At 33.4% G+C, this 15559-nt stretch overlaps 2 protein-coding genes across 2 annotated transcripts; both read right to left on the bottom strand.

The window, feature by feature from the left end:
- Window positions 1-2434: 2434 nt before the first annotated feature.
- On the bottom strand, window positions 2435-2950 carry LOC122587915. Its single transcript, XM_043760069.1, has one exon. It carries the CDS (start codon window positions 2948-2950, stop codon window positions 2435-2437), a length of 516 nt encoding a protein of 171 aa, XP_043616004.1.
- Window positions 2951-3339: 389 nt separating this feature from the next.
- On the bottom strand, window positions 3340-3924 carry LOC122587914. Its single transcript, XM_043760066.1, has one exon. It carries the CDS (start codon window positions 3922-3924, stop codon window positions 3340-3342), a length of 585 nt encoding a protein of 194 aa, XP_043616001.1.
- Window positions 3925-15559: the final 11635 nt, after the last annotated feature.

Below are 15559 nucleotides of genomic sequence, written 5' to 3'. Positions count from 1 at the left end.
AAAATAAGGAAGCATAAAGTACGAACACAAAACTAGATGCACAAAATCATAGTATTGCATGGAGTATTGGAGTAGTAAAATAAGGAAGCATAAAGCATGAGCACAATAACGTGTGGCCCAATGTGTCTAACGTCAATTACGTGATTCGTGAGAAAAATTATTATATCATATTATATTGGGGAATGATATATCTGCATCACTTATTAGTCATTTACAACAATGATATATATTTTACAGCACAGTGTATAATCGTTCAATGCATATATTGTTTTGAATGAATAAAAATAGTTGTAGATATATCACTTCCCATATTATATTACATGACATTACTTGCAGTGTCGAATTCAAAGATATGAGGAAGACATTTGAAAAAATTTCACAAATAAAGTAAAAGGTTTGAATTCTGCAGAGGGGTAGAGTTTTATCCCAAATAAATGTTGTGCCTTCGGACGGTTTAGTTGGAGGTTTCTCCTCCTACTAGGTATTGACGGTGGGAGAGATCTCTAGCGCATACCCGATTAAAACAACGTAAGTTAAATCCTCTGTTGCGAGCAAATGATCCACATCTTTCAAAGAAGAGATAGATTAGCTCCGCCAAAGAGGCCTAAACGAGGGACAAATTCGATTCTTGGAGTAGATATATGTTTGATTGTTTGAAAGAGGGCATGGAATTTTGAAAAATATAATATCTATAATTATATGTATAATGTATACATAATTTGTTATTATATACGTATAAATAAACACGTATTTGATTCGATTACACTAATTAATATGATTTTGTTATATATGTAATCTATTGTTATTATGTTAGTATTTTAATATATAGACAATTTGTTTTATGTATTTAAATTCATTAAAAGTTATGGGCGTTTTTCTACCAACTCAGTTTAGGTATTTCAATTTTCAGGGTCGTTACTAGCTTCTGTGTTAACACACCGATACTTTAAAATAATTATTGTGTAATTATGTTTCATAGGTAGTTAAAAGTATTTAGTCAAAGAAAAATTCCGTCAAAAGTTTTCATTAGAAAAAGACATAAAATAAGTTTTGTCATTAATTAACTAACTTTTCATGTGATCGAAAAAAAAATTTTATTTTTAAAGATATAGATTATTATCCCGCGTAATACGAGGGTAATCTTTATACATAATTAAAAGACGTTATTAAAAAGCTTATGTAACACATTCATTTAGTTTGCAAATACGATTTTTGTTCATTTGTTGATTGTTTGATAGAAATCATTTTATTTAAATTTAAATGAAGTATTATTCGTATGTAAACTCATTTTTATTTTAATTTATTTAGTCGACAAAGTTCGTTATATCCAAGATGGAGGAAATTGCTTTAAATACTAAATTGACAATTTGAATTTACGTTCATCTTTTTTCCTTCTAGTTATTAATTAGTCGGATATGAGAATAAATTTTATAATATTGATTTAATATTTGATAAATATTTTAATTTTTTAACCCATGTAGCGTATAGGTTCAAAGGATAGGAATTATGTGGAGCTTAGATATCTAAACGTGAGTATGAACCTCTCACATCTTAATATTTTATTTCGTAATATAATAATAAAAATTTAATTCACTTAAACATTATATTGTATACTTTGTGCAAATAACATGATATCATTCTCTTACACAATAAACTTCATATATTATAAAAATATGAATATAAAATAACATTTACTTATATTAATGGCCTATTAGTATTTAATTTACACTAATTAGCAATATTTTAAAAACATTGATAATTCGATACTTGAGAAAGAAAAGATGATTCATGTTTAACGTGTGTCATGTTTGTATATAATGACGATGTAAAATTAAATATTGAGAACAAAACATGTTTATGTAATTTAATAATAAAATTTTCAAAAACATGTCATTTTCTTATTTATATAAAATCAAATACTAAATTATTAGCTAGTTTTAAACCATAATATGTATCTATCAAATAAAGCAACATGACATTAGGTAATTAAGCCAATATCAATAGATAATTTTTTTTTTTAAAGGCTAAAATATAATTATATTAAAACAACAAAGCAAACTAGCAAGTCGCTAGATGCCAAAGAGTACAATCTTTTTACATTTACAATCTAGAAAGAAACATTACAACTATTCCTAGACTCATCCCGAGACATTAACTGCGAGGATTTCAAAAGGAGTGAAAAAACTCATGCCGATTACCTTAAAAAGACACGAGAAAAACTCCCAACCATAAGAGCTGAACCACCGGTTTTCACCTTGGTTGTTTTTCAACCATGTCGCGGGGTAAAAAGCAGCCAATAGAAATCCAAATGTAAGCTAACAATTAAAGTAACACAAGACAAAACCTCTCCATGAAGTATATAGTTAGACCATGCACAACACATTTGAATGAAGTCCCCATACAAGAGTAAGCTCCAAAGAACACGTCGATGAAGTCATGCAATCTCCATTGGGTTCATGAGCCAATTGTTCCAGTCGTAATTACGCTTCTTATCACGGCTAGACATCCAAAGAGATCCAAGAGACATAATCGAATTGAAAGTATCGATCAGGGTAGCGTGTTTACCATTATGTAGAGCATTATTTCTCTCCTTCCAGATATGCCACCACCCGACGAAGAGAATAGCTTCAATCATGTCGCGTTTTGGATTAGTAACCTGTAAGCTTTTATACCAATCTACCAGTTCTGACGGATTTACATCAGGGATGGAGTATTGTATCCAATCGCTAAGCCTTCTTCTAATAGTGTTCGTAAAAAGACAGTCACGAAATACATGGCTCGTATCATCAATTCCATTATTGCATAAGTTACATCGAACCGTACTCACATCAACAGTACCACGACCAAACAGATTAATAGGTGTAGGAATACTATTGCGTAGCAGTCGCCATACAAAAAGATTCACTTTTTTGGGTACCCGTTTATTCCATCTAGCTAGATTGGACTCCATTACTTGGGAGAGATTTCTGGTCTACATGTTTTCGAATAGTAGCAACAGATCGAGAAGTGAGCATTGCCATTGAGGTTCCAAGTCCAAGAGTCTTCACCACTAGATCCATTAGTAGGTAAAAACTTCAGCATATGGTCAAATTGTTCCTGCTCAATCCCGTGTCTAATATTCCTACGCCAATTCATCGCATTCAGAACTACCAATACCAATCCAGCCATACTTAAATCCATTCAAAATCGAACCCCAATTAACCCAATGAATTTTCTTCTTATCCATAGACCCACCACAAAAAAATGAAGATCTTAAAGATTCAAGAGTCTTATTGACGGCTTTTGGCATATGAAAGATAGACAAGAAGTAGTTACCAAGGGAACCGAGTACCGCTTTAACTAAAGTAGTTCTACTGCCAATGGAAAGAAGATTTGCCTTCCAACCCGAAAGACGTGTTCTGAATTTATTAATGATCGGTTCCTAGAAAGAGATCCGCTTGGGGCTTCCACCCATCGGGATGCCCAAATATTTAATGGAAGCTTTTCAGCTTTACAACAAGTCGTACTAGCAAGTCGATTGACCTCCTCATTTGCCACTCCAATTCCAATTATGGAAGATTTTTGAAAGTTAATTTTGAGGCCCGATATCCCATAAAAAAAAAATCTTAATGCATTAGATATATTAACCAAATTGCTTTCAGACCATTCACCTACAACAATAACATCATTGGCATAAAAGAGATGAGATATTGAAACCTGGTTAATTTTAGCGCTTGAGAAGAGGCCATTTCTGACTAGGTTATCAATAGCAATATGTAACCCTTCCATAGCAATGATGAATAGAAGAGGAGCCATAGGATCCCCTTGGTGTAAACCGCATTGAATAGCAAGTTCTTTAGTGGGACTCCCGTTAACTAAAACTGAAGATCTAGCTGACAAAAGACAAGTCTTTATCCATGAAACCCATTTATTACCGAAACCCATGGCGTCAAGCATATAAAATAGAGTTAATCACAGAAATTGTCCCGTTGTGAACGCCCACTTTCAGCTTTCGTCCTTAAGTTTAATAAATTACAGTTTTAGTCTAAAAAACTTTGCTCCGTCAACACTTTTGGTCCTGACCATAAACGTCTGTTAAAAAGGATGTCATGTGTCAGGCACGTGATGGGTAATCTCGTAATTTTGCTTAGAGTTCATTACAGATTTCGTCCCTATCTCGAACCACCACTTTCAGCTTTGGTCCTTAGGTTTTAATAATTATACTTTTAGTCCAAAAAATCTATAAACACAAAAACAAAAACTTAACTTATTTACCAGATTATCATCATCTTTATCTAACTACAACACCAAGTTTATATAAATCTAGAAAAATTATTTGAAATAACTTGATTCATCAAAAATCCATCAAACTAAACAAAAATATCTTCGATCTATATCTACATCTACATTATCGAGCTATATATGTATATATCCAATTTAGATCTATATCTCTTTCATTTTTCTTAACAACTCCAACACATAAAAAAAACTGGTGGCAGATATATACATGCAAAATATATACCCCTATTAAATTTCTCTTTCCACCATACATAAAATCGTATCTATATCCATATACTCTTTTTACCACCAGTTTTTTTTATGTGTTGGAGTTGTTACCCCAAATGAAAGATATATAGATTTAGATTGGATATATATATATATTGGAAAAGGGAATATAAGGTTGTCCGACACCCTCACATACTAATATTTTATTATTTTATTGTTTAATGAATAAATGCATGAGCCCCCATGATTTTTATGGATTAAAAAAACAATATGTGAGTGTTCCACACCTAAGCTTAAATACCCGACAGCCTTATATTCCTATCCCCATATATATATATATAGCTTGATGACGTACATGTAGATATAGATCGAAGATATATTTGTTTGGTTCAATGGATTTTTTATGACTCAAATTATTTCAAATAATTGTTGGGAAAAAATGGTTTTTTTTGTTTATATTTTTCTAAATATATATAAATTTGGTGTTGTAATTAGATGATGATAATCTGGTAAATAAATTATGTTTTTTGTTTATGTACTTATAGATTTTTTGGACTAAAAGTGTAATTTTTAAAACCTAAGGACCAAAGCTGAAAATGGTGTTTCATGATAGGGACGAAATCTGTAATTAACTCTTACCCAAATTACAAGATTACCCATCACGTGCCTCACACGTGACCTCATTTTTAACGAACGTTTACGGTCAGGACCAAAAGTGTTGACGGAGCAAAGTTTTTTGGACTAAAACTGTAATTTATTAAACTTAAGGACGAAAGCTGCAAGTGGGGGTTCACGACATGGACGATTTATATAATTAACTCTATAAAATAAGAAATCCCAAGACAAGGAATCACATGCTTTAACAAAATCAATCTTGAACAACATCATTTTCTTCTTCTTACCTGTATACCAATCAATAATTTCATTGAGCAAAAGGGGTCCCTCCAATATTTGCCTCCCTTTAATAAAAGTCGTTTGTTCAATACTAACAATAGAGTTAATAACCTTGGCAAGTCAATTAGCAAGAAGTTTGGATATGATTTTGTATTGAACCCCAATAAGACTAATTGGTCTATAATCAGACATGAGAGTAGGGTTGCTAACCTTAGGAATGAGCGTAATAAAAGAAGAATTAAACCCAACAGGAATAAAAGCTTGGTCGTGAAACTCCGAAACCATGTTAACAACATCATCCTTTAGAATATTTCAGTATTTTTTTCACGAACGCGAAGGAAAATCCACTCATTTATTACCCCATCTATATCTAAGTAAATACTAATAATAAAAATACACTCATTTATATAAAATTATAATCATTAAATTATCTTTAGTTCTTTTAAAGAACTTTAAAAATTTTGTATGAAAAAAATATTAGGAGTAATATAGTTAAGACAAAAATGAAAATGCGATTGTATATAAAATTAATTACATGTTATTTTCATACGTGAGCACTTTTATTAAAACGAATAATTTATAATGTAAATCTTTATATATAGTAAAAGATAATTGGCCTAATAATTTATTGTTAATTATAGCTCTCCAATCTTTAAAATTGAACATTGATTATGTCATTATTATTTTGATTAAAAATTAAAATCATAATAATCATTATCCAAATAAATTAACATATTAGTATGGACCAACTGTTCGTTACCAAGGTTATTCAGGTGGTAGTCGTCTTTCAATATTTGATGTAAAATCTGTTCATCGAGTTTATATATCAACCACACGCTGCCTTGGTCATATCTCTCGAGTCATTAGTGTTTTTATTTGACCATATTCTTACCAAAATAGATTTGGTGGCTGCCTTGTGACATTTGGAGTAAAACATTTTGTTGTCATAATTTATTCCTGATTAAAACTCTCGAGTTACCAATGGTTGACAGTCTTGTTCTTATACTCTGTTTTATATTATATAAAGTCTCGTGATTAGATAATAGAATGGTATATGGCTCAAGGTAACAAGTCAGTTATCATAAATTACCTCTCGGTTTGTAAAAAGAAACGAGAATAGTTATAGGTTTTAGAATAAAAGATAATAAATAATAAATGTTTTATAAAAAAAAAATCCCGGGCGTTTTTATATCTATTATATGCCTAAAATACCAGTCAACTAGTTAGTGCCTTTATTGCACACAATAAGTTATTTTAGGGACTATTGTATTATATATGTAAAGTTCATATTTATTATTATTAGATAAAGTTAATCAAATAGATATATATGTAGAAATATAAAAGAAAAAGTGAAGAAAAAACAAAAGGGAAGTTAACAGGAGTATTTGGGAGCTCCTTCTACAAACACGACATATACATAGTGTGTGAAAATATGGTGTCATTAGTATGTGTCCCTCTCGTGAAGATATCTAGCTCAAGATTGAAGAGAAACTTGATTTTAGCTAACTAGAAAGTAAAAGTTTTATAGTGATAAGAATAAATTATATTAGATTTCTTTGCAGAATTTATTGCCTTTAGTTTTATAAAAGAATTATTAGAACATAGTTAAAGTGTAATTAGATTTAAAGATGACAAGTCAATGAGGATGTGTATAGTGTAATCATAATAATGTCTAATCAACGCCTTACGGATTTGTCAAGTCATAATAGCTTAAAATTAGAAGATTGAATATTAAAAAGGGGTAGAAAATGAGAATTCTATCAGCATAAGCTAAATTCTAGTTGTGAATATATATATATATATATATATATATATATATTCAATTAAATTGTGGCAAGCCCAGCTGTATAAACTAGTAGAATAGAGTAATATACCCGGATTGAGGGATCAAAAACATTGTTACTACTCACTCGAGTTAGAAAACAGAAAAGGAATAAATAATAGCAATTATAGTTAATAGCAGATTAGCATTTACAAATTATAGTTTAGCAATATACATTGACTAGTCTTTCAACAATGTAATAGAATATAAAAGAAGTTATTATGTAAAGATGTATTTTAATCTTTAAGTGATACGTGTATTATGTTTGTGTATAGGTGATACAAGAGATGAATCAAGTTTTACTTAAAAGCTAACGGTGATTATAAGGTGAGTAACGGATAGAATAGAATGGTAGGTAATATCCAGAATACGTCTAGATATGTATGAGGGTATGTACCTATCGCATTATTAGAAGGTTACTTCATACGGGATCGATCTAGATATCTCTCGTATGGGTACACCATATGTTATGTTTATTTGAATGCATAAATTACCAGAAATTATAAAATAAAAATAATGGGTAGTACTCGGAATGCATATAGACATGTATGAGGGTACGTACCTATTATATTTTAGAAGGTAACCCCATATGGAATCGAACTAGATATCTCTCTATGGGGTAAGCCACATGTTATATGTACGTTAGAGTACCTTTACAGAATTATTAGAAAAGGAATTCCTTATATGTTAGAATATGCGTCTGAACATATTTCAGGCTGGCTCCGAATAAGCCTCATAATACATGTCTGAATGAGATTCAGATTATGTACTAGAAAATATAATATATTAAAATATGCATTCATTTTATGTTAGATTCTGGTTTTTCACTAAGTAGTTGTACTTACCGTTTTATATTTTAGTTTATATAGATTAAAAATACCTATTTGAATTACCTTAATTTATGGGGTGTTACAAGTTTTTTTATGTGTTGGAGTTGTTACCAGAAATGAAAAAAATATAGATTTAGATCGGATATATACAACTCGATGATGTAGATGTAGATGTAGATATAGATCGAAGATATTTTTATTTAGTTCGATGGAATTTTGATGAATCAAATTATTTCAAATAATTGTTGAGAAAAGATTGTTTTTTTTTGTTTATATTTTTCTTGATTTATATAAATTTAGTGTTGTAGTTAGATGAAGATGACGATAATCTGGTAAATAAGTTATGTTTTTTGTTTTTGTGTTTATAGATTTTTTAGACTAAAAGTTTAATTATTAAGACCTAAGGACCAAAGTTGAAAGTAGTGGCTCACGACAGGGACGAAATATGTAATGAACTCTAAGTCAAATTACGAGATTATCCATCACGTGCCTGACACGTGACCTCCTTTTTAACGGATGTTTATGGTCAGGACCAAAAGCGTTGACGGAGTAAAGTTTTTTGGACTAAAACTGTAATTTATTAAACTTAAGAACGAAAGCTGCAAGTGCGAGTTCACAACAGGGACGATTTCTATAATTAACTTTTAAATATATGATTTAAAAATAGGGTAAATTACACTTTTCGTCCTTGAAGTTGGCAGCTTTTGCACTTTTCGTCCCTAACCTTTAAATAAAGTTGTCAAATTTTTGCAATCAACGTTGAAGTGGGAAGCGGTGTGAGATTGTGGCCGTTAGCCATGGCATGCGCGATTCACGTAAGGGCAAAAAAGACTTTTCGCCCCTCCCGTCGTATATATATATTCCCCTTTTCCCTTATTTTCACTCCCATTTTACGATTAAACAACAAAAAACACACACACACAAACCCTAAAAAACGATATGGCTAAAAAAACCCCAAAATTTAGGTCAAACCCCATAGCTGGTCGAACAAAAATCAAGTTTCGATGGGTGTTCGTTGCTTTTGTGGTCGAATAGCAAGTGTTCGTCGTTCGTGGACTAAGAGGAACCCTGGAAGAAGGTTCTTTTGTTGTGTTCAAGTAAGTAATATCGAAAACCTTCATTTATTTGAAAAAAGTTATAAACTTTGTTGGTTTATAATGTAAAATGATTTTCCAGACCGCTAGTTGTGGGTTATTTCCATGGATTGACCCACCGATGTGCCAGTGAGCTATTGATATCAAACTCGGATTGTTCAAGGCAAAGAACAAATTGGAAGCAACAATAAAAAAGAAGGAAAATCAAAGCAGCTGCTTGAAGAGGTCTTTGTTCCTCAGTCGGTGTATTTCTGGTTTGGTGATAGGTTATCTTTGGAAGAAATGTGAAATATGACTACTAAAAGTCGTTCTTTTGGGCAGTTGTGGTGAGAATAATTGTAGTTTGGTAATGTAATATGAATCTGAATGGGGAATGTAATATGTAGATTATGTGTTGTAAGAACAATGTGTTTTGTAATGTCTTTTGTAATATTGTTTGATCAATTTGAATGGAAATGGAAGTAGGAACTGCCTTTTGGTAATATGGAATTGTGTTTTGGCATAATTGTGTTTTGGTAAAATTGAATTGTGTTTTGGAAATGGCAGAAATAATGCAATGCAAATGGGTTGACTAAAATTAACCAAACAATAGAAAAATGCAAGTTTAACATGTATCAATAACAAAATGCAGATTTGTCAAAATGCAAAGTAATTCCAGATTTTGTCAAAATGCAAATATGAAAATGTAGGTTTGACATGTATCAATAACAAAATGCAGGCTTGACAAAATGCAAAGTAACACATTAAAATACATACTAATTCCAGATTTTGCAAAACAAAGATCATATTGCATAGCCTGTTTTCATGTATTAATAGTTTAACAAAATGCAGGTTCAAAATAGGTTAATACATGAAACATAGAAATGTGTAGGACCACATAACTGGTCTAGGTTGCACATACACATTACAAATACATAAAACATAGAAATGTCAAGGACTACATAACTGGATCACCTAAAACATAGAAACTATTCACTTGAAATTGAACCACACTACTTGAGAACTGTCTTGACACCTGCAAAAGATGATGCAACCATCATCCTTTTGCCTTTAGGGCTAACAACAGTCCTTGGACTTTGAATCCTAAACAACCATCCTAACTGGACTGCTTGGCTCATGGTGAGTTGATTCACTTGTGTCACTTGCTTCAGGTGGCTAACTTGATTGACTTGGCTGCCTGGATTGACTTGGCTGCCTAGATTGACTTGGCTGCCTGGTGACTTGGCTGACTTGATTAAGTTGCCGGCTTGATTCAGTTGGCTGACTTGATTCAGTTGGCTGCCTTGGTTTCCTCACTCTTGCACTTTGACAAATATTACCAAGTATTAGTAAATAGAAGATAATGGTGACAAAAAAAATGCGCTTTGACTTATAAATTAAAGACAAGTACATACCTTGGTTGACTTGTATTTTCTGATTGACCCTTGCATGCCCTAGAGTTATGACCTTTTCGTCTACACTTTCCACTAATGATGGTCTTTCCCTTCTTAGACAATTTACCATTGTTGACGAAAGATTGTTCATTCTCAGTTGCACCAACAGGCCAGTAAGTTGCACCAACAATGGGTTGAATCTTGAATAAATAAACCTTTTTCCATGTCTCTAGTGTGTAAGCAATGTATACCCAGTCCTCTGGTATTCCTACATCATAACCATACTTATGCATGTTATCTAGAGTGGCCATTGCATGTTTGCAAGGGATGCCTGTCAATTGCCACTTCCTACAAGAACAAGTCCTCTGTACCATATTCACCACACATTGGTCATTCCATGGCCTTGTCACTTGGTACTTATTCTCCCCATTAAAAATGACATTGTACCTAGAGGCTTTTTCCTTAGTTGCTTTTAGAATTAGGATTGTTGTTGGGGTCACTGGACCAGTAGATACATCTATGACCTCTTGTACACCAACTAGCCTTTTCATAAGGTACACTATCACAAACTCCAAACAAATGATAATAGGTTTATCTCTACCCTTAACCAGCTAATTGGTTGAATGACTCACATATATTGTTCAAGAGTATGTCACATTCAGCCCTACATGTTATGAAGATAGACCACTAATAATGTAATTTACAACTAAATTAGACATAATACTTGCATTTTACATCCCAATAAACATTTAACTTGCCAGAGAAGTGAGCTCTTGACCATGATGTTGCTGGTATAGCCCTTAGCTAGTCAAAAGCCCTAGAATCTTGTCTCCTTATCTCCTCAATTGCACGCTCAAATTCAACCACAGTTGTCCTGGTAGCTGCAAACCAAAGGTGATATCTTAACCCACATCCTCTGAACTTGGTTTTCAAGTTCTCCTGGATATGCCTCAGGCAGAACCTATGTTCAGCACTTGGGAAGAGCCTATTAATGGCTTGAAGGATACCCTAAAACAGAATTAACACAATTAAACACAATTAAACAGAATTAAGCAGTATTAAACAAAATTATACATAATTAAACATAATTAAGCATAATTTAACATAATTAAAAATAATTAAACATTATTAAACATAATTTAACTTTTGCCTATCAGAAATGAATGTAAAGTTTGCATTATGTGGCAGTTCAAGATCATCACCCAAACACACTAAAAACCATTCCCATGAATTTATGCATTCACTCTCCACAAAGTGTAACACCCGTCATTTAAAAACCTGGATTTTCAAAATCTTTGCCAAACGGCGTTTAAAAATGTAGTGGAAAAGATCACTTTAAAAATTGCCCCATCCATAACGGATGGTACCTTTCATAAATGGTGTTACTAATGTACATCATCAAAACAATAAAAGTAAAATCCAAGTCATGGCACCAACATAAATGCCATCATTATTACATGCATCATAAATCATAAATGAAGTAGCCAAACAATGGCTAAAAGGTGAAGTCTAAGCATTCAATGTCTAATGCTAATCTTTTTTATTACTTCTACCCATCTCACCGAGCTAATCTTTTCCTAACTCAAGCTTCCTTATCCTGAAGGCACAACATTTTCAAAAGAACAAGTGTTAGCTAATCAATTAGCTAAGTAAGATAACATGATTTGAAAACATTTGCCATTTCATAATATATTAACCAAAGCGTGTCATAAGAGTTAATATCACATACATAGCATATAACACAATAGGATCATCATATACCTAATGTGCCTAACTCTTCTTTCATATCTTTCTTTCATTACTTTATATCTTTGCCTAGACATAAGCTAAGTGACTTATGCCACTTACATAGGGATGTGGGGTTGTGTGTAGGCGGTCATAGACCATACACGGAGTCGTCACACCCGACATGATGGGTAAACCATAAGGTGGTCCATCGGTGTCGTTAAGGAAAGACAATGTCTATCCAACTGAATAAACCGTTTATGCCTTTACGCATTGGTGGTTAGTTACTCCACCCGGAATACTCAAACGTAACTATGCCACGGGAGGTATCATGATTCCCGAACCGCGTGACCACGTACGCCCTAGCTCCGAGGAACTAGCACGGGTTAAGCTTAACACAAGACTTTATATATGCTCGAGACTTATTAATTATATTAGCTTAGGCTAACTTTCACCTAAACTAATAACATAAAATCATCTTTACTTTAGGGCCCTTAAACGTGTATGTGACATGGCAATCCTATTCATATGTCTAGTGACTAGGTGTTCAAGCCATGCAAACATTCATATAATCATAGCATTAAATCATTTCATATCACATGCATATCATCATACCGTTAAAACTTACATAACTTACCATTAATCATCAATGGTAATTATACATATCCCATGAGAACCTCCCACATGATCCCATAATCATAAAAACATGCAATTATATTTATTTGGGGGGGTTTAACTTATAAAAACTATGTTTTGTTGTACCATCAGGTAACGAAAGATGTTATCTTACCTCGAGTAGGATAATATTGAAACTACACCCTTTATTCCTTATGAATGGCACGAAATAAAATAATAACACTGATGATGACGAGTCGCTGCTTCTATTCGACCGATACCGAAAGCCAAAGGCTTTTGGCCTTCTTGTGGTGCGTAACTCACGAACGAAACAACAACAAAAAAACCCTTATTGATTTAAGCTACGTCTAAATTAAATCCACCTAGTATTAATTGTAGGCTAGGTTAATAAATATTGAGCTGCTTCAAGAATATATATACGTTTTTTGTTATTCTGTTTCTCGACCGCCTCACAAAACAAAAAGGGCTTCGGCCCTCTCTCTCTTTTTTTTTTTGGACGCAGCTCACAAGAACAATGGGCTAGGCCCACTTCTTTCTTTCCTTCTTTGTTCTCGGCCCAACAACACTAGTCCACCAATAATCATTTTTTGGGCCCTTTTTCTCCTTTTGTTCTTGCACTTCACGTGAGCACTACCACCACCATAATTATTTTCTAGTCTATAGTCCATAATAATATTTGTAGTGTGATGCTCCATATTAATTGCTTAATAATTAAAGGAATTAATGACCTTACAAACTATTATCGTTTAACTAACGATCAGTCAGTGACACAAGAAAAATGGCCAGGATGTTACAACATACTTATATCCATATATACATACACACGACTCACATGAGATATGAAACGATTATGTAGGCCCAATAGGCCCTTAAGTAGTAAAGACGGGCACATATAATCCATTTGACCCGTTTATACAAATGATGAACATAATTTGGCCCAATAGGCCGATTCGAGTGAAAAACAAGCACATACAACCCATTTGGCCCATGAGTTATCAAACTATGTGGATCTTTTGGAAATTAAATGCATATATCCTTACACATAAATTACCCAAGAGACATAAACTTGACGAAACCTAACGTTAACTAACGGAATAGTCAATTTGTCAAACTTGAAAAGTTTGGGATGTTACAATTACCTCTCCCTTAAGAGGATTCCGTCCCCGGAATCTCATCAGAAAAGAACAAATGTGGATATTTCTCTTTCATCACGGACCCGGTCTCCCAAGTTAAACTTTCACCATGGTTATGCTTTCATTTGATCAACACAAGGTCAATCACCTTCTGGCGAAGTTTCTTTTGCTTCTTTCCAAGTATCGCTATCGGTTCATCAACCATTCTCTTTTTGGGATCAATAATCACATCTTCAATAGGAATAACACTAGAATCTTCCGCCAAGCATTTCCTCAAATAAGAAACATGAAATGTGTTGTGAATTCCATCCAACTCTGGAGGTAATTCCAACTGATAAGCTAGATCTTTAATACGCTTCAATATCTTGAATGGTCCAATGAAACGTGGACTTAGCTTTCCTTTCTTTCCAAAACGTATGACACCTTTCCATGGAGAAACTTTCAGCATCACCATGTCACCAACTTTAAACTCAACTGGGCTTCTTTTCTTGTCAGCATAAGTTTTCTGACGTTCTCTTGCTACACAAAGGGCTTCTTTAGCAATATTGACTTTTTCAGCTGTGATTTGAATAATTTCAGGTTCGGTAAACTGCTTTTCACCGGGCTCCAACCAACAACTTGGAGTCCGACATCTTCTTCCATAGAGCATTTCAAATGGTGGCATACCTATACTTGCATGATAGCTATTATTATAAGTAAACTCAATCAAACGCAAATGATCATCCCATGCACCACCATACTCCAAAACACAAGCCCTTAACATATCCTCCAAGGTTTGAATAGTTCTTTCACTTTGCCCATCAGTTTGAGGATGATAAGCAGTGCTCAAGTTAACTCTAGTACCCAACTCTCGTTGGAGACTCTTCCAAAAGCTAGATACATACCTCATGTCACGATCCGACACTATAGACAAAGGAACACCATGCTTTGAAACGATTTCATCTATGTACATCTTCGCCATCTTGGTCAATGGTACATCTTGCCGTGTTGCTAAGAAATGAGCACTATTCGTCAACCTATCCACAATAACCCATACCATATCATTTCCTTTTGGTGTTCTAGGTAACTTGGTCACAAAATCCATAGTTATATGATCCCATTTCCATTCCGGAATCTCTAACTGCTTCAACATTCCATATGGCTTCTTGTGATCAGCTTTAACACGAGCACAAGTCAAACATCTTTCAACAAAAAGTGCAACTTCCCCTTTAATATTTGGCCACCAATAAAGAGGCTTCAAATCTGCATACATCTTTGTAACACCGGGATGAACTGAATATCTTGACCTATGAGCTTCCTCAAGAATCAACTTACGGTTACCATCAAGCAATGGTACCCAAATCCGGCCTTTATAGGTCTGAAATCCACGGCTATTCATTTCCATAGCAAGACGCTTCTTCTTACCGATACCTTCTTTGTCAACATTTTCTTTCAAAAGAGCCTTAGTTTGGGCTTCCTTAATACGTTCTAGTAACCCAGACTTAGCTTGGACAACCATACTCATCAATCTACAAGAAAAATTCTTCACTTTTCGGCTCAACGCATCTGCCACCACATTAGCTTTACC

The sequence above is a fragment of the Erigeron canadensis genome, chromosome 2 (assembly GCF_010389155.1).
Source record: "Erigeron canadensis isolate Cc75 chromosome 2, C_canadensis_v1, whole genome shotgun sequence".
Classification (NCBI taxonomy): domain Eukaryota; kingdom Viridiplantae; phylum Streptophyta; class Magnoliopsida; order Asterales; family Asteraceae; genus Erigeron; species Erigeron canadensis.
Note: the sequence above shows the minus strand (reverse complement) of the source record. Positions and strands in the feature narration are given on the sequence as shown.

What these genes read in the sequence shown, in the direction of transcription:
- LOC122587915 (XM_043760069.1), bottom strand. Translation starts at nt 2,950, where the DNA reads ATGGAGTCCAATCTAGCTAGATGGAATAAACGGGTACCCAAAAAAGTG.
- LOC122587914 (XM_043760066.1), bottom strand. Translation starts at nt 3,924, where the DNA reads ATGGGTTTCGGTAATAAATGGGTTTCATGGATAAAGACTTGTCTTTTG.